Source organism: Oreochromis niloticus, linkage group LG13 (genome assembly GCF_001858045.2).
Source record: "Oreochromis niloticus isolate F11D_XX linkage group LG13, O_niloticus_UMD_NMBU, whole genome shotgun sequence".
NCBI lineage: Eukaryota > Metazoa > Chordata > Actinopteri > Cichliformes > Cichlidae > Oreochromis > Oreochromis niloticus.
In genome coordinates, this window is record NC_031978.2 from 32,992,366 (window position 1) to 33,019,142 (window position 26,777).

At 41.9% G+C, this 26,777-nt stretch overlaps 3 protein-coding genes across 5 annotated transcripts in view; 2 read left to right on the forward strand and 1 right to left on the reverse strand.

Annotated features, from left to right (window-relative positions):
- The window catches only part of ttc27 (tetratricopeptide repeat domain 27), a 728,099-nt gene that overhangs the window by 265,531 nt on the left and 435,791 nt on the right, over positions 1-26,777 (forward strand). The gene's annotated exons all lie outside the window — the stretch shown is intronic.
- The window catches only part of LOC100696947 (sodium/potassium/calcium exchanger 3), a 183,657-nt gene that overhangs the window by 134,986 nt on the left and 21,894 nt on the right, over positions 1-26,777 (reverse strand). The gene's annotated exons all lie outside the window — the stretch shown is intronic.
- Positions 24,257-26,420, forward strand: LOC109200009 (uncharacterized). The gene is made up of 2 exons (XM_019355386.2): positions 24,257-24,382; positions 24,526-26,420. The coding sequence occupies exon 2, from the start codon at positions 24,670-24,672 to the stop codon at positions 25,864-25,866; it is 1,197 nt and encodes a 398-aa protein (XP_019210931.1). The 5' UTR covers positions 24,257-24,382; positions 24,526-24,669; the 3' UTR covers positions 25,867-26,420.

Below are 26,777 nucleotides of genomic sequence, written 5' to 3' on the forward strand. Positions count from 1 at the left end.
CCCTGGCAGGCTTGTGTGTGCATACATGCATACAAAATCCATATTTCTATTTATAGCATGACTGTAGCATCACTACATATCATGTCATGTGTGGACATATGCTTACACATGTGCGTCCATGCTAGGTACAACCTTGTCCCTAGAGAGAAATTAATCAGGCCATGAGTACATGACTCATACTATACTCTCCTATACCATACTACATGAGATGTATTTATATATTTTGTCTTATCATCAGAGGAAACAATATGTGTACGACTGTATTATTTTTTTCTATGTAAAGTGTTACATAATACATTTGTTGTATATACAGTATACTCATCTGCAGTATCACTGCATGCTAATGCTATGGCATAAATTGGACCAATATATTGGTTCTGGTTGGGGTGTCTCTGCCACCTGTAGTCCGTGATGGTAAAGAGTGTGCCCTGCTGGAAGATGGGACTTTGTGTAAAAGTGACTGCATAAAAAACAAACAATCTGGTTGACCAAGCTGGCAGGAGAAACACAAGACCAAAGTGCAAAGGCTAGCTGGAACCTCAAGTCAAGTCCATCTGTGGGAAACACTACAGTAGAATTCTACTGTATACAGCAGAATGCAGTAGATCTACAGTAGAATTAACATTAGAACCATTGATGTTAATAGTTCGTAAATATCTATACTAATTTTTAAAATGTTACCAATTCTTTAAACTTATTAGGGCTACGACTAATAATTTTCATCAATAAAATAGCCAGCCAAAGCTCAGTGACATCTGCAGATGTCTTTGTTTGTCCAAATAACACTCCAAAACCCAGCAGCAGTCACTTTACTATGACAGTTCACTTTTGAGAAATAGGCTGGAACAAGATTATGTGCTGTGTTTATTAGAGCTGCCACTCTAAGCAGCTGTGTGTGAACAGTTTCACAGTCACGGTGAGTGCTAGAGCTGGACAGAGCAGGTGATACCGTTCAGTATGAGTCAAGAGCTCCATTCGATGGTATTTCTCTGGAGGTGGTGTGGTGATTTTAACATTACCTGTGTGGACCAGCGATTTTAACCATGTTTGCAGTCTACTTCTGGCCATTCCCTCCCCCACACCACATATACATAAGATGGATTTTTTTCTGATTTATGCATGTTCTATAATACAATGCGATTTCCAGCATATACCTTACACTCAATTTCTTTTAAACATACTGCACACACTTACGTTTGGTCTTCTTTTTCATTTAATGCCAGGTCACTTTAAATTAGCAAGACGGGGTCTTATTTGCCCTTGACCTTTTGGAAACAGAATACTGGGCTGGTCAAACCTATTTTTCTGCAATACTAACATTTTCTGTTCCAAGGAGGATCAGCACAGTCCATCTAGGCTCCACCTAGAGGGGCAGGGCTCCCACAGCCTGCTCTTCAGCCTGCACACCTCATTATTCTATTAATCTTTCATAAGATTAACACGAGTATCCCCTGCACCAACTTCCTTGTGCTTCTCCTGTCCAGTGATTCCTGTGTGGCTTAAGAGTGGATACATTTCCAGTTTAACTCACCTGTTCCAGGTGAGCTGCTCCACCTTCTCTGGGAAAACTTGCAAAATCCTCACCTGCCTGCTCCCCCCCCCTACAGATCAGACTCACCCTCAGACTCTGACTCCCAAGTAAGAACTCACAATTCAATCCTGAGCCAGCGATTCTGCAAACTTGTACTTTGGGTCTAACCCTCATCTCCCCTCTCCCAGGTTGCTGTCTTTAGCTGTCAGAGACTCATTCTCGTGTCCAGCATGGTTAAAGTTCCTTTTGTGCCAGTAAAATCTGTGAACGTGTAGTTGTAGTCTCTTGGGGTCTGGTTAAGAGTCTGTTTTATAGGCTAACCTTGGCTATTTTCTAAATTTTGCTAACAGGACAGGTACTGCAATCGCCACACTTTAGGGTTCTTGAAATTCAGCCTCATCTTTAAGCAATGATAAATGTGCCTGGTTTGGAGGGAAACTTTCAGTTGCATGTATTCTCTTGTGCATGTGTAACAATTGGATTAAAGCCCAGAGTTTTAGCTTATGCCATCATTTGCTTTGGTGTCAGGGGACACGAAATAAACAATGCTGGGTGTTGCTTTTCACCCACCCTGCTAAAAGGAGACTGTTTCAGGAGCTGTGCATTCCCACATTCACAAGGGAACATTGATATCATTTCAAGCCAGCTTGGAAAAATTCTGAGCCCACACTTTTAAATCATTACAACCCTGGGAGTGTAGTTCAGCCGAATGTTTACGAACCAGGAGGTAAAAATCTGTGGTGCTTTTCACCTGCTGGATATAAATTACATTTCACCCATTTCACCTCTACATAGACTCCCACTGGGTTTAAATCTGGGACTCTCGGCCATTTGACCTTAGAACTGAAGAAGCTTCTCGGATGAGAGGTGAAACGTCTTCAAGCAACTCAAAGAAGTCCAGACGCTTTTCTTCGCAAACTCCTTTGTCTACATAGACTGTCATTAATTCAGACACTTTCAGCTTAAGCTAAAAAAAATCAGCACATTGTCAAAAAGTGAAATAAGATGGCACCTCGAGTGGGTGCAGCAGCATTCCACACAGAATTTACTCTACCAGGCAGTCAAGCAGTCAATGCACTGTTGCAAATCCTTGCTGTCATGCTGCCAAGCGAAATACACAAACACTCCTCTTTGCAAGCGCTGAGCTACATCCACTCAATATCTCAGAGCAAGATCAGAGTGAACCTTTGTCAGCACCACTGAGAAACAGTGTGTCACACACCTCACTCACTCTCAGACACGCACACACTCATCCACTCACTAAGCCTCTCTGTGTGATTGCCCATCAATAAATCGATAAGACTGTGAGTGGTTACATGGCCACTTGTGTGTGAAAGAAATACTGTGTCTGTAGAAGATGTCACAAACATATTCCAGAGGGAAGAAATACTGTGTTATACACCTACTTTAACGTGGCATTGTGTAACATACGTCTCGATAAATTATGACCAGACGCAAAGCCTGTCAGACCATTTCTTTAATTGCTGCTTAATGAGTGAGACAGCGCTTTAATGGTCTCATTAGCTGACACTGTCAGACGCCACTACTGTTGTGAGTGTGTGCGAGTGCTGTTATCTCAGACTATTTCCATGGCCTCCCACTCTCCTCTCTCTTTCTGTCTTAAGATGTGGCTCACGTGGAGGGGAAGGAGATTGAGAGAGGTCATGTGGCTGTCAGGTTAAAAAAAAATATGCTGGGGTTGCAAGTGAGATGGTGAGCTCAGGTGAAGGGAAAGAGAACGTGTTTCTAGCGACCAAGCAGCAGCAATTTAATGGAATCACCATTAAAACCTTACTGGGCAGGACTTCCGGGTTAAGGCTGGCGGCGCAATGGACGCATAGTCACTGAGCTCTGTTCCAACTGAACTAAATTATGGCCTCCAGACACGAAAGTAATAACGCCAAACCTTTTAAAAAGGAATGAAAAAGGGAAAATGCAAAAGAGGACAGAAAAGCACTAACCAATTGAAGATTGAGGGGGCAAAGATCCAAAAAAGAATGGAACCACACGATAAGGAAGATGGCAGCTGCTTGCTACCTAGCCACAAGTCAGTGTTGCCTGAGTCTGGAGGAGATAGCATCATCCTCGGGGAGATCGCAAAAGTGTCCAAGGAGCTGGGCATCTTTAAAGATAAAGTTCAAGAACCACTGTTGGGACTCAGGGAGGACATTGGCAAAAAGCTGGCAGACGAGTTGGCAACGTTTAAACAGGAGCTAAACCAAAAGCTACTCGAATGTGCGGCTACACAGCAGTCACAGGGTAAGGCCATTGCGGAGGCAGAGGGACGTATAGCCGAGATAGAGGAGAGTGGAATGGTGACGAAAGAGGCCTTACTCGGTCTATTGGAAGGACAGCGCGAGCTTAGGGGCAGGTTATTGACTTGGAGAGCAGATCCAGGAGGAATAATATCCGAATTTACGGGGTACCCGAGGACTCAGAGGGCGAGTCGATAATTGCCTTCGTACAAGATCTGCTTCAGAAAGAACTGCCTCTACCTGAAGGTATGTCCCTCCAGATCCAGCAAGCGCATAGAGCCCTGTCACGTAAGCCTGGGCCAGATGCAACACCGAGATCTATAATCATCAACTTCCTTCAGTTTGATGTAAAAGAGACGGTCCTTAGGCTTGCCTGGAAGAAAAAAGTGTTGCTGGGAAAGAAGCAGATTTTTTTTGACCACGACTATGCTTATGAAGTTATGGAGAAATGCAAATCCTACACGGGAATAAAAAGGCAATAAAAGAGAGGAACATTCGGTTCCAAACGCCCTTCACGCGGATTCGCATCCACTGGAGCACCAGCCCACAGACTTACGAGGACGCAGAAGATGTAGCGAAGGAGCTGAGAGCACGGGGCATTGAGGTGGCCCCCACACGGGCGAACCCGGGACCCAGCACCGAAGAAAGAGTACGTAACGCATTTTCATGGCATGGAATTGATACGGAGAGGGACAGAGGGCCACGAATGGAAACTCGAGTCCGACGCAAACTGCGGGAATATAGAAGAGACTATTAAATATGAACCACAGGGAGGATAAGAGCTATGCTCACAAGCAAGCAGACTATATAAGAAGGTAATATGCACCATTTGGTTTCATTGCTGTTCAAGTCGGTATGTTGATATTTCAGTTGATCAGATTTATAAGTTACCGTATATGTTGGACTCATCTAGTGTAAGTGGGATGTACCTGCTGGACAGTCGCCCCAACACTAGGGAGAGCCCCCACTGTATGGTGGGTCTTTTCTCTCCTCTCCCCAACAGAGATCTAAAGGGGTCGAACGATCCCGAGTCTATATTTGGAGGACTCTATATTGGTTCTATTGTTCTTGTGTACTTATCTTAGATTTGTGTTAACAGTGGGGGCGCAAGGTTTTATCTCTGTGACATTTGGAATGCACATTCATGACTCTATCTGGTGTCATAATAAAGCCCAATGTTAAAGGTACTCTCACTTAATGTAAATGGGCTCCAAAGCCCGGCAAAGCAAGGAAAAATTCTTAGTAAACTGAAAAGAGAGGATATTGATGTGGCATTTCTACAAGAGACTCATTTAGCGGGCCTTGAGCACGAGAAACTTAAGAGACAAAGTTTCAAGCATGCTTATTACTCTTCAAATGGTTTGACTACTTCCTCACTTTTGGTACTGACATGAACAGAGTACATGAGTGCCATAGTCAATGGACGTTTCCGACCAGTGCCCTCTATATTTATCTTTAAAACTTACTCACAGGAGAAAAATAACCAACTAGAAATTAAATTCTAGTATACTGAATGAATGGACATGTGAACAGTTGACAAAAGACATTGCTGAATACCTGGAATTCAATGATAAAGATGAGTTACCCCCACCGATTTTGTGGGATGCGTGCAAAGCATTGATGAGAGGAAAAGTTATTGCTATAACCTCTAATATTAAAAAATTCAAAGTTGCAAGATTCCAGAATCTGCAGTCGGAATTATTACAATTAGAGGCCACACATAAAAATACTATTGATACTAAGACAAAATTAGAAATGGCAAAGAAGAGAAATCTAATTGATGAGATATACACCCAAGACGTCCAAACGAAACTAATGTTGACCAAACAAAGATATTACGAGGGGGGAGCTAAATATATGAAACAACTGGCATATAGATTAAGGAAACAACAAGCTGACAGAACAGTATACAGGATAAGGGATCCGGAAACCAAAATGGAAATGCAGGGTATAGAGGAAATTAAGGATTGCTTTAAGAGATACTATGAAAAATTATATTTACAACCACCCACAAATAATGATGATCAAATGGAGAGTTTGCTTGACATGTTACACCTCCCTAAACTCACAGCAGAAGAAAACAAATCGTTAGTGAAGCAAATTACAAGGGAAGAACTTCACTTGGCGATTGGTAAACTCAAGGCAAACAAATCTCCAGGTACAGATGGCTTTACTGCGGAGTGGTACAAGAAATTAAGGGAACCTCTGACACCGGTCTTACTTAAAACATTTAATTGGGTCCTTACGAAGGGGGAAGCACCCTCCCCATGGAAACAAGCCACAATTTCTACTATACCTAAAGATGGTAAAGACAAATTAGAATGCTCCAATTAAAGGCCAATAAGTGTATTAAATATAGATTACAAATTGTTTACGTCAATCATAGCACGGAGACTTGAAGGGATCATCCCAAGGATAATAAATCTAGATCAAACTGGATTTGTTAGGTCGCGCCAAACCCATGATAGTGTTAAGAGAACTCTGCAAATTATTAGACATATTAATTTAAATAAAATACCAGCTATACTATTGAGTCTAGACGCTGAAAAAGCTTTTGACTCTGTGAGATGGGAATTTTTATTCCGAGTAATGCTTAAATTTGAGTTTAATGGGTCGATCATTACAATATTGAGGGCTTTGTATAATAGTCCAACTGCAAAAATAAAGACCAATGGTGAACTTTCAGATGCTTTTAAGCTTGAAAGGTCCACAAGACAAGGATGCCCACTGAGTCCACTCTTATTTGCCATTTTTATAGAGCCGTTGGCTCAATGGATTAGGCAGAATGATACAATAAAAGGGATTAATATAGCTGGAAGTGAGCAGAAATTGGCCTTGTTCGCAGATGATGTTTTGGTTTACTTATCAAAACCTACTGAATCATTTATGGAGCTTATGTCAGTGTTAAAGGAGTATGGGTCCTACTCGGGATACAATCTGAATGTACAAAAAACACAAGTTCTCAGTAGCTTCTATAGCCCCCCCAAAAAAATTTGTGCAGCAAATACAAACTAGGCTGGGACAAAAAAAACTATCAAATATTTGGGCATTCACTTATCACTGGATATAACCAGTTTGGAAGAAATCAACTACTCCCCACTTAAAAAGGATATTATGGTAGATATTAGCAGATGGTCAATAACTCCCTATCTAAGCATCTCTTCTAGAGTGGACACCATAAAAATGAATATGCTCCCAAGGATATTGTACTTGTTCCAGTCTGTTTCTATAAAAAGCCCTGATAGATACTTTGCAGAATGGGATAGGATCCTCTCCAGATTTATATGCACTGTAAAATCTAATTAGTTCCCAGAACTCAAAAAAATTATGGAAACTCGTTGCCTCAAAAAAATTGAGTAAAGCTTAGCTAAAAATGACTAAGTTAGGACAACTTATTTACTTTGAGTACTCTGTACAAACTCATTTGTTCCCAGAACTCAAAAAAATTGGATCAAGTTTACGTAAGATGACCAAGTTAGGGCAACTTACTCATTCTGAGTACACTGTACAGCCTTGTTAGTTCCCAGAACTCAAAAAAATTATGGAAACTCATTGCCTCAAAAAAACTAAGTAAAGCTTACTTAAGATGACTGTTAGGACAACTTATACATTGCAAGTCTGCAGTATTAACAATAACTTGATATTTCTGACTGTACAATACTAATTGTTTACCTACTGACAAACATGTTAAGTTCAACTAAATGAAAAAACAATTTGTGGTAACCTGAATATGATTAAAAATAATTAACAACAATTTTTGTAATGATGTTAAAATGAGCCCAACTTTTATTTTCAAACACAACAAAGTATAACAGCCAAAATACTGGACATGTTCTGCTGAACAACAAACAATTATATTGCCATCACTGTTATAATCTTACAATGAAACAAAGTCTCAGATGTAATTATTCTGAAAATAAGTTTAGGCCTACCACAAGTTTGTTTTGTACTTACATTACTTATATAATCAAAATAAAATATTTATTGTTCTGTCACAAGTGCAGTCTCTAATTTAAACAACACATTTGTTTTCCATTCCAACACATGAGCTGGAATGTTGTATTATTTTAAGGATGCTTGTTTCCAGTCCAGGCATTACTGCCTGAATGACTGTCATGGATCGAGGTGATCCAAATGTAAGTGCAGAAGAAAGTCTTTAACTTCCCTTAAGTACAGTGGCAGTGGATGTGGGTTGGAGATGCAATGAGCTTGAACCTGCAGGCGACCATCTTCACTGACCACACCATCTGTGACGGAGGACTCATCTCTCCTGTTGTCCTGCAAGCAAACAATCATATTTTTTGGAACATGAACTTAATTGCTTTCTTAAAACATTTTTTTCTGCATTTGGTATAGAACAGACTCCAATTTAGACAATCTCAGGCTCCCTCCCCACTGGAGAGGTGACATTCAATGTCCCAAATTGTCAGTCTGCATAGCCCTGACCACCACCCAACACACAATAATGTCATGAAAGCATCATTTTAAAAAAGGGCTATGCAAACATGGCCAATAACTTTCATTCTAATGATGTGCAAAATGATTTTGGGCACAAAACAGATTTTGCTGTTAGAAAACTTGCAGACTTCACTATATACAGTGTAGACCCTCTAAACTAAGTTTGGGGGATATGATCTTTCAAGAAATGCAGACCAAACTGTTGTTGTTTGTTTACTTACACAGCATGTCTTGTAGAATTAACTGGAGTCACCAGCAACAGCACAGTGCAGTCATATCTCAAGTCTAATAACAGAAGACAGGAAAAGATCAGTAAAGAAACAACTTCCCCAAACCAAAGCACAAACAAAACAATAAGTAAAACAGGCTGATCTAAAGTATGATTAAAGTTCAGCCTGATTAATATAAATGTCACTGACAGTTGCTAATATATTGGAAAACCAAAATACTTACCACTGAGTTGATGTCTTTCTGTCCAACAGCAGGAGTGCTGGTCCCGAGCCTCAAAGACAGTAAGAAGCAAGCAGAGGGAGAAAAAACAGAACATTTTTCAGAAACTGATTTGATCCTTAATGGCTGTGCAATCATTGTAACATAGAGTTTGCTTATGTTGTTAAATAAAGGCTAGATTTGACATTAATAGATGCCACAGATGTTCTAAAGCTGCCACAAAGCATGAAAAAAAAAATAGACGTCTCCGAAAACGTCGGAGCATTTTTGTAAATATGTGATGTCTTGATAAATCGAGCAGATATTTGAAATTTACACAGCTACATTCTCGCCTGAAAATATGTTAAAAGTTTATTTTGTGACCCAGAAAAAGTAATAAGTTTTTCAGCGGCGCTCCTCCGCCATTGCCGCGCTTACAAGTACGCACAGGCTCCGACAACCGTGGCCGACAAATGCGATCCTCCTTTTCCCCAGACTACCCTTTCTGGGTCACAAAATAACCTTTTAAGATATTTGCAGGCGACAATGTAGCTGTGTAATGCTCAAATATCTACTTAATTTATCAAAATATCACATATTTGCAAAAGTGCTTCCACGTTTTCGGAGAGCTCTGTTATCCACCCCCCACATCCCACACCTACCCCACCCCTAGGCTGCACCTCCCGAAGAATTTTGTCTGGGCTCTTATCTCACTTATTTATTTCAAACAATCAACAGAAAATTTCACCACATAGTTTTATGTAAGGTTTTTAAGGCTGTGGTGTTAATTTTTAAGTAACATGAGCCCAGCGGCAGCAGCAACGCTAGGCTAACACTAACTAGCTAGCAAGATTTTAAACCTGGTGCTAAACTAAGAGAAGCCACAAAATCAGTTTGAATAAGAGTAAACATTTACTTACCAAGTCAGTGTATCAGGTAAAGATCCACAGCAATGACAACAATAATATCTTGAACTGACGCTTCTCCAGGTTTGCTCAACATATTCCATAAAAAATGCGCCATGAACATGCGGACTAATCCCAGAGGGAGGAGGACAGTAGTCACGTGGCATTTTCAAAACACATCTTTCATCCTTCCGCACTGAGAAGCAAAACTTCCAGCTTACTTAGTTATTTTAAGTTAAGACAACTCAAATAAATGGAGTTTATCAGCATTTTTGCATAAAAAGTACTGGTAACTTATTTAAATTGAGTTCTAATAACAAATTGATAAATATTGAGTTCAGCCTATTTAATATTTTTAATTAAACACAATATTACATTTTACAGTGTGGGCGGGTAAAAAGCCGAGAGTTAAGTTTAAAACACTTCAGCTTCCCAAGGATAAAGGAGGACTTTTTACAGTCGGGGCCAGTCAACAAGCCAGCTGTAATCTGAGCTAAAATGAAAATGCATTTTTAAGATCTCTTCTTTTCTTTTTTTAAAGCTTAATTAACATATATGATTAGTCTACTATAGAGACAACTGCTTTGTTTATGGGTTTTTTTTTGATAAATACTGTTTATTTTTATTGGTGATTTGAAATGCAGAGTTACATGTCTGTAAGGACATTTCGGCTACCTAATGTTATTGTTAAACATTTCTATACTTTACATTTACATAGGCCAAATATGTAAAGTGAATAAAATAACTAAAATAAAAAATGTAACCCTAACCCAGGGGTCGGCAACCCGCGGCTCTGGAGCTGCATGCCGCTCTTTAGTCTTTACTTTGTGGCGCCGGGTGGTTTGGGAAAATAAATTAGAAGTATTTAGCTGAAGTGTATTTTATTTGTGTTTAGTTCTTTTTTTAACTTGTAGTTCTAAATTGGAAGATTATTGTGATTTTGAAATATAAAAATAAAATTATATCTTATTATTTTTTCATCGCTCAAAATAAGCGTCACACTCGCTGAAGCCGGTATACCTGCTTCCAGGATCTCGTGATGAAGAAGGCCCAGAGTGCATCTTCCCCGGCCAAATCTGAGACGCCGTCGTCGAAAAGACTTCGCCCGGCAGATTTGCCCGGCAGATTCCCCCGGCACAACATCGCCAGCCGGCAAAGATATTGTCGACATACTGGAGTCAATCGACCAACGATTGTCCAGTTTTGATGCAAGGCTTTCCTTGGTGGAGATTCTTCACCGGGAATTTAAATCCTTGCGAGAGTCCCTGGAGTTCAGCCAGCAGCAGGTGGAAACGCTCGCTGCTGAAAATGCAACGCTAAGGGAGTCGGTGAAATGTCTCACAGACAATGTTACTCAGCTAAATAGAGAAAATAAAAAAATAAAAGAAACAGTAATAGATCTACAAGCCCGTAGCATGCGTGATAATCTGGTATTTTCTGGTATTCCAGAAGCCGCTGGAGAGGACGCGGAGACCACGGTAAAAAGCTTCATCAAAACCCACCTGAAGCTGCCGGAGGACACGGTGAAGAACATCGTCTTCGATAGGGTGCATCGCCTCGGCCCCATTCGGGCTGCGGCTGGGAGACCACGTCCTATCGTGGCCAAATTCGGCCACTTCAAACAAAAGGAACATTTGAAAAGCTGTGGCAGGGAATTAAAAGGAACGGACTTCAGCGTGAACGAACAGTTCCCCAAAGAGATCTTGGAACGATGCAGGGTCCTCTTCCCAATCCGACGCGTCTTCATCCAGAAGGGCTCCCGCGCTGTCATCGCTGTGGACCGGCTGTACGTGGACGGACAGCTCCACCGCGACCCCGACATCACTCCGTGGCTGTATTAACTTCACACCAGATAAGAATCCGCTACACCCCTTTGTTTACGCGGCCTACCCTACCTGCTTTGGATGTGAGGCAGCTCCGGACCTTTTAAACACCCTGGTGTGGATCTCTTCTGTGTGATGTTTTCCGTTTTCAATATCCTCTACCAAACTGGAGCCCCAAAGTGAAATACACTCACCCATTCACACCTGGTGACTCTCCGCTGGTTTCAAATCAGTGGACTATAATGGCAAAGTGAGCACATGTTTTTTTCTGACCTAACCAGGTCACTGCTTGTGGTTAGTTTGTGGTTTGTTAGGGGTTCAATAATCTGAGGATTTCTGAAAAGCTAGTCTAGTACAGAAGAGAATTAGGGCCACTGGAAAAAAAAGTGGGCGCGTCCTTTTTTTTCTTCTTTTCCAGAATTCTGAGAAAAAGTCAGAATTCTGAGAAAAAATATTTGGTAGATGTTTGGATATAGCATTTATCTGTTGTCACATACATCTAGCTGCCTTGTAAGGGAATATGCTAGCTGTTGAAAACTATTGTAATAAACAGTTCCATTGAACTACTAAACCATTTTACTAAGCTCTAGAACCACTAACCCAAGTAAAGAGAAACTCACTTGAAGACTTGAAGGTATTTGAAAATTGCAAGAACATGTCTAACAATATGAGAAAACTGGCTCTCAAGGGGACTATTATACTGAAAGAAAACTGAGCTCAAGGGAGCTAAGTTGGGCTCTTTAAGGGCTTTCTGACCAAGCAGCAGAGTGATGGGAGTGCTTCATCACATAATCTAGCCTCTATTATCATTAAACTTAAATATACTTAATACACCGCTCTGGAAACATCTAAGTAGTAGAGTTTTTAGAACAGCAACTAAAAAAAAAGTACTCATCATGAAGGTTGATTGTATTGCCGCTATCTATTCATAGTTTTGACCTGATGATTATAAGGGAAAGCTGAGGAGAATGGATGGATGAATGCAATGTCACACTGGAGCTGGAGTCTATCCCAACTGACATAGGGGAAAGGTGGGGTACACCCTTGACAGATCGCCAGTCTGTCGCAGACAGACAACCTTTTGCGCTCACATTCACAGTTATGGGGAATTAAGATTCACCAGTTAACCTAACCCCACTAAGTGCATGTCTTTGGACTGTGGGATGAAATTGGATTAACCAGAGAGAACCTGTGCAAACATGGGGAGAACATCCAAACCCAGATGGTGGAGTAAAAATCAGGATCTTCTTGCCGTGAGGCAGAGGTGGTAACCACCATGCCCTCACATCAGGAACAACAAATACAACATTTCGCATCTTCTTTTGTAGCAGATTTTGGAAAGAGAAGATTGTGGCAAAATGTCAGTTGAGCCAACCTAAAATAAGAGAATACATGAGCATCAAAACATCTTCTCTGTGAACCACTTTCTATTTTAATTTGACTTCTCTGACCTTTCCCGCAGCTAAATGAACTAAATCTGCTCTTTCTTTCTGGCCCAGAGCAGATTCTTGTCTCTCTGGATGAGCAGCTCGTCCAGTATACTTGTCACATACAATAACCAACATGATGTCAATGTAATGTCAGTGTGTGAATGTATTACATAAGCATCAGGTTCTCATTTCAATCAAAAACACATGATGCCAAAAACATCCACAGTCAAACCTAAAGAGTCCTCTATAATAAAACCACAACACAAAAACGCTGCATTAGAAATAATTCATCAGCTTCAGAGAAGCATAAACAAAGAGTGTGTGACAGAGCCAAAGATTATCACTATGGAAATGTTTTATGTAGAGTGTGTAGAGAGTCCTGACAAAACACACAAGCTCGTACACACATTTCAGCACAAATTGCCTCTTCAGTGCAGAAACTACTTCAGACAAGGTAGTTATGTAATCAGGGTGCATTTGCCTAAATTCTCCAAAAATGGACTGGAGGAAGTGTGCATCATATCACAGGAGGCTTGAGATGAATAGCATGTGTGTATCTATGAGTAAAGACCGCAGCAATCGGTGAACTGTGTATAAAATGTGAAAATTATAAAATAATTTATTACTGACATAAACTGTTAAGATTGATGCAGCCACCACAACATCAGCCACTCGGTGCATTCAGATGCATACATCACACACTGTCCACCAAGTGTGTTTCCCCTGCACTTTATTGCATTTCATTTATCAATACTCCAACATTTACGCCCAAGTCAAATGGGAATCTTTCTGGTATTTTTTTGCCCTTTTAGGCATTTATTTTGATTTTTATTCTTCCCAGTCTAAAAATGTACATGAAGACAGGATGGCATCCTAACTAGGACAGAGGCTACGTAAACACAGGGAGAACTCCATATAGAAAGGCCCCGGCAAGATGGTTGATTAACCCAGGACATTCTTGTTGTGAGGCAACAGTGCTAACCACCGTGCCATATATGATATGATAATTACTGGCTTATAAAAATGATTTGTTGACTTATTATCTTAGAGTTTTCGAGGTTTATCTGTTGTGTTGATCAGGCGTTTCTCCTTTTATGTGTCAACTAATCTGTGTCTATACAGCTTTATTTCAGTCCATCCTTCTATTAAATAACCTCAAAAAATACGTTTTTACTGCACCTTTAAGTCGTTGGTACATGAGAACAAGAGATGGAGTGATGAGCAGTGACTTAAATAAAGAATATTTTGTTGCCAACATTTCTGGTGTTTTTGCATACCCGACTCCAAGACACCAGCTTTTCTGTGAAGGAAAGAAAAAGATGGAATGAAGTAGAGGTTCAGTGTTTCAAGCCACCTTTTTCCCAGGAGTACCCCCTTCTCTTAACAATGGGATCAACATATTTTTGGTGGACATCCCATCTGTGACATCCCATCTGTGTCACTAAGACTTTTCTACGGCTACTTAGATGATCAAGAGAGTTTGTTAAACTCCCAAGCCTCAGTTTCCATATATCCCAAAGTCTCCCAAATATCTGTTCCATCTGGAAACAAATTTAAAATGAGAGACTTTTTACAGAATAGCTTCTGGCAGCCAGACTGCCTATTAAACCCTGGGTTCTCTCAATGAAGAGCAGGCCGCTGGTAAGGAGGTAGTTTCACTCATTATCCTTCCATGACGAGATATCCCCAGCATATTTGTCTTTTCAATGGGAAAAGATTTTTGAATCTCTACCATAATAAGCTGCTGTCCAGTTGACTCGCACACACACACACACACACACACACACACACACACGTGCACAAATACAAACACAGATACACAGAAACTGCTAAATTTCACTGGGAGTCATCTGAGAGTATGATTAATCTGATTGGAGTAATTAAAAGCGCAATGGGTTCATCTGGCCGTGCTAAGTGCAGGTGAATGGTGCTGTGATTGTGTTTGTATTGTTCAGGAGAACAAAAGGGCTCTGCAGGCTAATCGCTGCTGGAGAGCTCAATCACACATCCAACTGTGTCATCATCAGCTAACAGGAGCTACTTAGGGAATTCTGAGAAGATCACAGGTTTGAGCTGGTAGGAGGAGAGCAAGTTTTGAGTATCGAAGAAGAGAATAAAACCAACAAAATAATTTTTCCTTTTTTTTCTTTCTTTTTTTTAGGGAGAATTAATTATATCTTTATTATAAATTTGGATTTGTGACCAAGTACTTTGTTTGCACAGCCAAATAATCCAATAGAGTTAGTTTCCTAATTGTTTCAACATGACATTTTTTCATCAAGCAATCAAGGTATGACTGTGGTGCAGACTTTCGGCTTTTATTGTTTTGTTTTAACAAAAATATTGCATTAACTGTTCAAGAATTACAGCCATTTTCATACATAGTCCTACATATTCAGTGGCTCAAAAGTAATTGGATAATTAACAAAAAAGCAATTTCATGGACAAATATGGTCCGTTCCCTCATCACCAATCAGAGAAATATTAAACATGGCTGAAACAAACATTTGGTATGGCTGAAAACAACTGAATGAATGCCCTGGCCAGCTCAGCAGTCCCAAGAGGCCACAGAAGAAACTGAAAGAGTGCGACTACCTAATCAGCTAATCATTGCTTAACCTCTTCACAACATCTAGCCAAAGCAAGGACTAGGTCTGTTCGATATAACGATATATAACAGATGACGATATGAAAACATCTATTGTTTCATATTACGCAATCGTTTGTTTCATGGTATCACAAAATAAATTGCCTACGACAATATTTTTTCATCGATTTAATGGTCACTGTAGTGACTGTAGTGACTATCTAATTTCTTATAGTTCTCTCTTTCTCTTATATTTAAAATGACCACACCGGCATCCGCTTGTTTATTTTCCATATAAACCTTTCACAGTAAAGCAGAAGATCCTGTTGAGATTTTTCAAAATAAACTGAAATGATGACAAACAGAAGGACCAGTCAAAACAAATTGAGGACCTTATTTCTAAACGAGGGACTACCTCTGTAGCCTGGACATGGTTTGGTTATGAAAAGTCTGATACAGACCATAAAACTGTACTATGCAAATTATGCAGGAAACCGGTCCCCACCTCAGACTGAAACATGGCAAACCTCTTCTACCACCTACGGAAGAATCACGTGAAAGAATATGGAGAGAGTTTACGGATGCTCAAAATAAACCTTAGATTCAAACTTTAAAACAGGCTTTTCCCAGCAGCACGCTGTGTAATAAATTCTTACAAAGAAAATGGCTGCTGTTACAACTTATGTCTAAAAATGTATAGTTTCACGCATTGGTCAAAACACTCGACTCCAGGTACACGACGCCCAGCTGAAAACACTTCACGCAAGCCGAGTTGCCTGAGATTCACAAAATTTACAGAAAATGTAAATTTTTCTGATATATATCGTTATATAAGATTTTGGTCATATCGCACAGCCCTAGTGGGGGTAAATACCTGGAAATAGTATTTGGTGATGTCTCTGGCTTCCAGACTGCAAACAAACCTCATTTAAAGTTATTTTAGTTTGCCAAATTACTTCTGAGTCTCTGAAAATGAAAGTAAGGACTTATGTACAAAAAAGGCTCACATAATTTACAATCCACTGTGGTGGTGTACAGAGGTAAAATTACAACAACAAAAAAGTCCTTATCCAAAAACTTATGGACCTAACTGGAGACAGTGAAACCTTATTGTGTCACATTTAGGCTGTTAGGTTTCATCATTTCTGCCTACATCATTGTGAGCAGTGTTGGGGAGTAACGGAATCTATGACTTGATGGATAGCATTAACATTCTGCAAGCTGCAAATAATAATGTGCAGTTCTGAAGGCAGACAGAAAGAAAACATTACTGATGATTACAGAAATAGTTTTCTATACGAGATCACAGCAAAAGGTGCAGCCTTACCTAATGTCCACCCTACTGTTACTCATTTTATATTAAGATTTAAAAATCTAGTTGGTATTGCTTTTAGAAATAGCAATAGTACATTCATGTAGTTGTAAAAAGCATGACAATATATTAAGTAATCTAAAATATTCAGAATACGTTACTCTCATTGAGTAACTAAACAGAATACATTCCAAACTACATTTTGGGCCATGTATTCTGTAATCTGTAGTGGAATACATTTTAAAAATAACCATCCCAACACTGACTGCGAGTGTTAAGAAATGGGGTTTTCACCATAGCTGTCGGAGGTAAGTGACGGAAGTGACGGACAAGGTAAGCGACTCATGTTGTAACTGACATCAGACGCCGGAGATTTTGGCGGAAAATTAAAGCGAATGGTAGTTTAGATTTGAACAAATTCCTTTAAGCTTCAGTATTACCAAATACACTTATCAATTGTCTTATAACTAACAACATTTGTCTAAATCATCTCCAACACCCTGGAGAACAACGGGGAGAGTTTAGAGGCTCTCCAAGATTACATTGATCAGTGCTTCCAGGATCTCGTGATGAAGAAGGCCCAGAGTGCATCTTCCCCGGCCAAATCTGAGACGCCGTCGTCGAAAAGACTTCGCCCGGCAGATTCGCCCAGCACAACATCGCCAGCCGGCAAAGATATTGTCGACATACTGGAGTCAATCGACCAACGATTGTCCAGTTTCGATGCAAGGCTTTCCTTGGTGGAGATTCTTCACCGGGAATTTAAATCCTTGCGAGAGTCCCTGGAGTTCAGCCAGCAGCAGGTGGAAACGCTCGCTGCTGAAAATGCAACGCTAAGGGAGTCGGTGAAATGTCTCACAGACAATGTTACTCAGCAAAATAGAGAAAATAAAAAAATAAAAGAAACAGTTATAGATCTACAAGCCCGTAGCATGCGTGATAATCTGGTATTTTCTGGTATTCCAGAAGCCGCTGGAGAGGACGCGGAGACCATGGTAAAAAGCTTCATCAAAACCCACCTGAAGCTGCCGGAGGACACGGTGAAGAACATTGTCTTCAATAGGGTGCATCGCCTCGGCCCCATTCGGGCTGTGGCCGGGAGACCACGCCCTATCGTGGCCAAATTCGGCATTCGGCATTCGGCAAAGGAACATTTGAAAAGCTGCGGCAGAGAATTAAAAGGAACGGACTTCAGCGTGAACGAACAGTTCTCCAAAGAGATCCTGGAACGACGCAGGGTCCTCTTCCCAATCCGACGCGGCTTCATCCAGAAGGGCTCCCGCGCTGTCATTGCTGTGGACCGGCTGTATGTGGACGGACAGCTCCACCGCGACCCCGACATCACTCCGTGGCTGTATTAACTTCACACCAGATAAGAATCCGCTACACCAGGGGTCGGCAACCCGCGGCTCCGGAGCCGCATGCGGCTCTTTAGTCTTTATTTTGCGGCTCCGGGTGGTTTGGGAAAATAAATTAGAAGTATTTAGCTGAAGTGTATTTTATTTGTGTTTAGTTCTTTTTTTAACTTGTAGTTCTAAATTGGAAGGTTATTGTGATTTTGAAATATAAAAATAAAATTATATCTTATTATTTTTTCATCGCTCAAAATAAGCGTCACACTCGCTGAAGCCGGTATACCCGCCGAAACACCGTGCATTTATCGAGACTTCCGACCTCAGGTAGGCCAATTATGGATCTTCGGATCCACATTATATCGGCAGCTGTTCTCCATGTTAAAAACAAACACCGCTCACGCCTCACAGATGCCAGCTTACAGTCCTGCGTAAAGATGAAAGCCCCGATTTGCAGACGCTGTGCGCAGAGGTTCGGGACCATAAAGCTTATTGTAAACATATCACGGAAGACCCGACAATGTTTGCATGAACATGCTTTTAAGCATGTCTTTATTGACTACTTTTCACACACGGTTGCTGTATGCATACAGCCGGCTGTAGTGTCTCAGCTCACAGCCCGACAACACAACAGCAGAGAGAGCACAGACTTTAAGGCAACGAGGCGCGATTGCGGGTGCCGCTCAGGTGCGTCCGACTCGCATGCAGCGGCACTGCAGACCACACCCCGCCACACACATTAACCAGGTAAAATACATATTTAGGCAGAATTTTGCAAATATCTATTTTTCATTTTTCAGGTCAAGGCTCCAAAAATCCGAAGGCGATATAAGGGTGGCGGCTCAAAACAGTTTTTGTTTGCTACATGGATCATTTTAGTTCAGCTGGGTGTCTTTCCTTTTGTTATATTTCTTTAAGAGTTCAAAATGTGTTATTTACATAAATAAAATGTAATTTTCTCTGTAGCACTTCATGGATTTTATAAGCAACACACCTTAGTTGCTCTGTGGATTCTTTTAAAAAGCAGTTAAAAACTTTTCTGTTCAAACAAGCCTTTTGTTGATCTACGTATTTTATATTCTTTACATTATTTACATTTGATCTTTAACATTGTGTATAATGTATATTGATTGTATAGTTTATTTTAATATTTGTGTACAGCGCTTTGTGACTGCCTGTCTGTGAAAAGCGCTTAATAAATAAACTTTACTTACTTACTTTAGTTGTTCACACAAAGCATAAAGGTAAAAAAAAACCCAATATATACAGTGTTATCTTCATTTTAGATTTCAAAAAGTATTTGCGGCTCCCAGTGTTTTCTTTTCCGTGGAAACCGGGTCCAAGTGGCTCTTTGGGTGTTAAAGGTTGCTGACCCCTGCGCTACACCCTTTCCCCATCCACTCACACTAACTTGTATTAACATCTGTTTAACTTAATAGTATCAAATCGCACCTTAAGTGTGATTTCATTTCAGAATTTACACGGTCACTCTCCGTCAATGGTTTGATTGGAATGTTTCCGGGTTTTTTTCTTCTCGTTTTTTTCTCTTTTCCCCCCTCTTGTTTTTATGCTGCTCACCCTTGTCCTTGGTTTCTTTCTTTCTTTTTTCTTTCTTTCACTGCTTCGATCACCTGCTTCCACACTCATCCACAATCAACATCCTTTATTTCGACACATACGCACAGCACGATCACGCACAGTCATGCGCTCAACGGCAGCACATTTACATCAGTCAGACAGCGCACACAGCCCTACAGGATACACACACTTAAGCCAAGCGTACTCATATTAGTAAATATGCACACACATAGTCAGACTCAGGGAGCATCTCGCCACACATTTTTTCTCTCTCTCCCTCTCTTTATTTATGAACAAGTGATGTATTCTCTCCACCTGTCTAAGCAACACACACAGCGTACACCCCTAGTTATACACAGACATCTATGGGTGCACTAAGATTCGTTACATGGAATATAAATGGAGCTGGCTCCAGAGAAAAGAGGTTAAAAATATTTAACCAACTCAAAAAACTACAGGCAGATGTTGTCCTTTTACAAGAGACCCACAGACCTCTTAGAGGTTCGAATGAACTTAAAACACCTGAGTTTCCTAATGTGTTCTCAGCTTGTTATAATCACTCCTACTCTCGTCTGGATTATTTTTTGGTCAGCAGCTCACTGCTGAGCGACATTTCAGACACTGAGATTCACTCTATAGCTGTCAGCGATCATGCTCCTGTATCTTTAGCACTAATGCACAAGAATAATACTACGCCAAGTAAAAACTGGAGATTTAATACATCATTGCTTAAAGATGAAGACTTTATTACATATTTTTTTAAAAAGTGGACTTCATATTTAGACTTTAATGACACTCCCGGAACATCAGTTTCTGTTCTATGGGAAGCAGGGAAAGCTGTGATGAGAGGTAAAATAATTTCTTTCTCATCACATAAAAAGAAAAAAGAAAAGAAAACTATTCAGGAATGAAAAAAAACCATCAAATCACTAGAAGAAGCCTACGCGTCCCACCAAGATCAGGAAACATTGAACAAAATACGCAAAACAAAACTAGAATTAAATGAGATTATTGATAAAAAAACCCAAAATTCTTAGTACAAAGACTACGCTTACAAAATTATGAACATAGTAATAAATCCGGTCAATTTCTAGCAAACCAGCTAAAAATACATAAAGAAAAAACAACTATATGTGCTGTTCAAGATTCATCTGGGAACACAATATATGAAACGAAACAAATAAACAACATTTTCAGGGATTTCAATAAAATGTTGTATTCACCACAAATAAACCCATCTAAAAAGGAAATTGATCAGTTTTTAGACAACATAACTCTCCCAAAATTATTAGACTCTCAAGCAATGGCACTGGATTCGCCACTGACATCAGGTGAACTCCAGGAAGCCCTGATAAGTGTGCCCAATAATAAGGCTCCAAGTCCAGACAGCTTTCCTGCAGAATTCTACAAAGAATTCTGGATGATTCTAGCACCAGTTTTTTACAGAACGATGTTGGAAATCAAAGAAAAGGGCAGACTTCCATCAAATATGAATTCTGCAAACATTAATCTCCTGCTAAAACCAGGCAAAGACCCTGTATATCCCTCAAGCTATCGTCCAATATCCCTTATAAATGTAGACCTTAAAATAATCTGCAAAGCTCTCTCGAAGAGACTAGAGAAAATAACCCCCCTCTTAATTCATCCTGACCAAACTGGTTTCATAAAAGGTAGGCACTCATCAACAAATACACGTAGATTACTTAATTTGATAGACTACTCATACAGTAAAAACCTTGAAACTACAATATTTTCTTTAGATGCAGAAAAAGCGTTTGACAGAGTTAACTGGAAATTTCTATTTGCAACTTTACACAAATTTGGTTTTGGATCCTCTTTCATTAACTGGTTACAAATATTATATAATTCCCCAACAGCTTGTGTCAGAACAAATGACCAGACATCCTCCAGCTTCTGTCTCCTGAGGGGCACCAGGCAGGGATGCCCACTCTCCCCTTCACTGTTTGCAATTTTTATCTCTGGGGTGATTGAATTGATAAACTCTTTTGCAAGAATATCAGATTACTCAATTAACTGGTCAAAATCTACAGTCCTTCCGATTAATTGCTCCTTCCATAATTCCTCTTCTACTCCACTGCATCGGGAAATATAAAATATTTAGGTATTAATGTTTCTCCCAAGCTTGCAGATCTGACTAAATTAAACCATATCCCACTTTTAAAGAAAGTAGAAGGTGATCTGGCTAGGTGGAAATGTCTACCCATATCACTCATGGGAAGGGTTGCCGCTATAAAAATGATGGTATTACCAAAAATAAATTATACTCAATGATCCCAACTAAACCGCCACGAGATTGGTTCAGATCTCTAGATTCATATATGTCCAAATTCCTTTGGAAAAATAAGCCCCCACGTATAAGCTTAAAAACACTACAAAAGACCAAGGATAAAGGAGGATTAGAACTACCTAACTTTCAGCACTACTTCTTAGCCAACAGGCTTCAGTTTATCTCAGGATGGCTAAAACATACCCCCTTAGATGAACCTTGGCTAGATGTAGAACAAGCACTTTGCAATAATCTAGAGATTTCAGATCTACCATTTATCACCTCAAACATCCAACGACATGAATGCTTCAAAAGCGTCACCATTAGCTCTTCTCTGACAGCATGGTGGGAGTTTCTGAAGTTGACAGTCTTTTCATTAATCCCATGCAAACGTACACCTATCTGGCACAACCCTGACATATTACAAAACAATAATATGATAAACTTTTCAGATTGGAGTGGTAAAGGAATCAAATATTTAGAACATATACTAGAAGGAACAGAATTTATTTCATTTGACAGACTAGTTACACAATATGGGATCAACAAGAAAAGATTTTTAGAATATCAACAAACTAAATCCATAGTAAAAAAGAAATTTAAACCGGGTCAAGTTGAATTACAAACACCACCAAGTGTGGTTCAATTTCTTACTCTTAAAACCCCCAAATTACTATCCAAAATATACAGAATGCTTTCTAAAACAGATGAATCAATATCACTTCCTATTGCAAAATGGGAAGCGGATTTATCAGTTAACTTAGACCAAAACTTCTGGTCTCAGATTTGCTTAAAAACCTTTCATCTAATTAGAAATCCCAGTCTTCAATTAATTCAATACAAAATACTACATAGAGTGCACTATACAGGTCATCGGATGTTCAAGATGGGCTTTACGTCTACCAATAACTGCTCACACTGCCAAACCAATTCACCGGACAATTATATCCACGCTCTTTGGTTCTGTCCACCAGTTCAGAAGTTTTGGCGCGAGATATGTGAAGACTTATCAAAGTGTCTGAAATGTAACATTCCAACTTCCTCTTTAGTGTGTTTGTTGGGCAGCTTAGATAATGTCACTTCAGAAAAGAATATAGCCCATATGGTTTTCACTGCCCTATGCATAGCCAAGAAAGCAGTCCTCATGAACTGGAAAAATAAAAATAATCTTAATTCTAACCAATATAGAAATTATCTATTAGATTAAATTAGTCTTGATACAGCCTCTGCCAACACATCAGATCAATTGCTCTGGGCTCCTTTGATCAGCTCCATCACCTAGTGGGGGTGGGGGGTCATAGTTTGGTCCCACCTTCACTGTTGTGATGGGTGTGGGGGTAGGGACAGGCTTAGGGCGTCGGGGGGTTCCCCAGGAGCATCTTCCTTGGGGGGCTCAACTCGGGGTAGCGGTCATGGCCAATTAAGGGCTCTGTTGGCTCTTAGGTAACGGTTTCCTCGTGGCTGCGTGCAGCGGGGCTAGGGGAGGGTCTGTGCTGACGGACGTGGGTTACTGACCTGGTAGCCTGGCTGCCCCTGGGTGGGTCCGGGACAGGCGTGGGCCCCCTTTCCCTGGCGGGTTGCAGAGTATGGGGGTGCCTACTGGGGTCAGCGGGGGAGCTGGCCCCAGGGAGGGGTCACTCGCCCCTCCTTTCCTTCCCTCCCCATCTCCAGCTGCCTCCCTCTTCCCGCTCCACCACAGTCACCCACACATGCAGGGCCTTGGGGTAAGGGTGTCTCACCAGGGTGCAGAGGAGGCATCCCCCCCCCCCCTCTGTCCCCTTCTGGCTGCCTGTGCCTCAATTTTATCTCACAACTTAGACATTCACATTACTCACACTCTCAGAACACATACATATAGGATCTTAGGGGTGGGCACGCAACACGGACTCCAAATTACCATCAGGGTGTACACCTCACCCCTGGCGTCATTGCCCACCTCTCAATTTTAAATACACGTAGACATTGAGGGCTAAAAGGAGGGGCTATGCGCTTACCTGCTGCTCTCTGGCAGGTAGCTCCATGCCCTCCTGGGTTTTAAATGCACCTTAGAACACACATACATCAACACTACATATGAGCGGGTGGAGGGAGGTTTGGAGTCTTCTCACACCCCCGTTCTCTGCGGCCTGCTGGAGCGGGGGGCTAGGAGGAGGAGTTGGCCGTCCAACTGGGGTCTGGAATGTGGGGCCTCCCTGCTGCTGCGGAGTCGGGGCGGTCTACTTCTCCCCACCGCAGGGAAAAGGGGCCCTCGGCCTGGGGCTCGGTCACTCTGGCACAGCTGGCTGCCGGCGGAGCTCACGGGCATGTCACTGCAACCCCCCTAGCTTCTGCTCCGCGGCTGCTGAGTGACCCCTCATCTGGGACTCTCCTCAGCTCTGACACCTCTGACCTCGGACTTCCAAGATGGCGCCGCGTATGGATGCCCTGGTGTTTCAGTGCGTTACTTCTGTTTTGTTTTTGTGCATAACTTGTGTGTCTGGGCACTCCTCTGGATATTCTTACACCAGAGAAGAGCTTCTTAACTACAGGACTACAACACCTGTGGATTTACTTCCAATATTTGTCGCATCTGTGGCAGATTTACTGCAGACTTTGACCAGGATAGTGACACGCCGAAGGAGAGGAAAGCGAGCCGGCGCACTCGTGCATCTGCAGGAGACGCGGACTGCGAACTGGTCTTCCTGGGATCTTCTTTTCCAATGTACGCTCACTCAGGAATAAGATGGACGAGCTGGCCCTGATAAGAAGCATGAACAGAGACTTTGCCTTCTCCTGTGTCTTATGTTTTACGGAGTCGTGGCTCTGTGAGGACATCCCGGACTGCGCGCTCAAGCTGGAGGGTTTTCATCTGCTGCGCGCGGACCAGCAGGCCTCTCTCTCTGGTAAGACCACAGGTGGAGGTGTCTGCTTCTACATTAATAGTGGCTGGTGCACAGATGTAACAGTGATTGCTCAGCACTGCTCTTCCTCTCTGGAATACCTTTTTATTCACTGCAAACCGTTTTATTCTCCGCGGGAGTTTGCTTCATTCATCTTGGCCGCTGTTTACGTCCCGCCAGATGCGGACGTGCAGGCAGCTCAGTGCGCACTTGCGGAGCAGATACTGCACATGGAGCGGACATTCCCGGACTCTCTTGGGGACTTTAACAAAGCCAATGTGAGCCAAGAGCTTCCCAAATACAAGCAGTATATTAAATGCCCGACCAGAGAGGAGAGGACATTGGACCATTGTTATAGCACGATCAGCGGGGCCTATCGTGCGGTGCCCCGCGCTTCACTCGGACTTTCTGACCATGTCATGGTCCACCTGATCCCCGCGTACAGACGGAGGCTGAAGCTCTCCAAACCTGTCGTGAGGACTAAAAAACTGTGGAGCAACGAGGCTGTGGAGGAGCTTCGCACGTATTTGGAGTCTACAGACTGGGACACAATGAAGGCTGCTTCAAACAGCTGGGATGAGTTTACGGACGCTGTCACCTCCTATATCTACTTCTGCGAGGACAGCATTGTGCCATCACGCACCAGGGTGAGTTATAACAATGACAAACCCTGGTTTACTCCTAAACTCAAAAAGCTGTGGCTGGAAAAGAGAAAGGCGTTCAGAAGCGGAGACAGGGCCTGCTACAGAGAGGCCAAGTACAGGTTCACTAAAGAAGTGGACATTGCTAAACATCAGCACTCTGAGAAGATGCAGCAGCAGATCTCAGAGAATGACTCGGCCTCTGTGTGGAAAAGTTTTAGGAATATCACCAACTACAAGCCTAAAACCCCCACTCCACTGATGACTTGCTCTTGGCCAACACCCTTAACGACTTTTACTGCCGTTTTGACGAGCCATCAAGCAGCCTTCACACCTTCAACGGCCCCAACAATAGAGACACTTTGGACACTCATTCCCCCACCTCTCCCCCCTCCATAGAGCCATCACCACCATCAAAAACTTCACCTACAACACCTCCCTCCACACCCCACACCAAGGAGGATTTCACACCACCTTCTCCCACCACAACTCTTCATATTCATGAAGCAGATGTGAGGAAGCAGTTTAAGAGTCTGAATGCTCGAAAAGCTCCTGGCCCAGACGATGTGTCTCCTGCCACCCTCAGACACTGTGGAAACGAGCTGGCCCCAGTGTTTTCTGGCATTTTCAACTCCTCACTGCAAGGCATGTCATGTGCCTGCCTGCTTCAAGTCCTCTACCATAATCCCTGTCCCCATGAAACCTAGGATCACTGGACTAAATGACTACAGACCTGTGGCTCTGACATCTGTGGTCATGAAGTCATTTGAGCGCCTGGTTCTCTCCTACCTCAAGACCCTCACGGCCCCCCTCCTGGACCCCCTGCAGTTTGCATACAGAGCCAACAGGTCTGTAGACGACGCTATCAACATGGCTCTACATTTCATCCTGCAGCATCTGGACTCCCCAGGAACCTATGCCAGGATCCTGTTTGTGGACTTCAGCTCTGCCTTCAACACCATCCTTCCAGACCATCTCCAAGGCAAGCTTTCCCAGATGAATGTGCCTGATCCCATCTGCCGGTGGATCACTGACTTCCTGACGGACAGGAAGCAGCATGTGAGGCTGGGAAAGAATGTCTCGGACTCCCGGACCATCAGCACCAGCTCCCCTCAGGGCTGTGTTCTTTCTCCTCTGCTCTTCTCCCTGTACACCAACTGCTGCACCTCCACCCACCAGTCTGTCAAGCTAATCAAGTTTGCAGATGACACCACTGTTATTGGACTCATCTCGGACGGGGATGAGTCTGCCTACAGGAGGGAGGTTGAACGTCTGGTGTCCTGGTGCAGCCACAACAACCTGGTGCTGAA

Excerpts from the sequence above, each read along its gene's own strand:
- LOC109200009 (XM_019355386.2), top strand. The coding sequence starts at position 24,670 with ATGGACGAGCTGGCCCTGATAAGAAGCATGAACAGAGACTTTGCCTTC.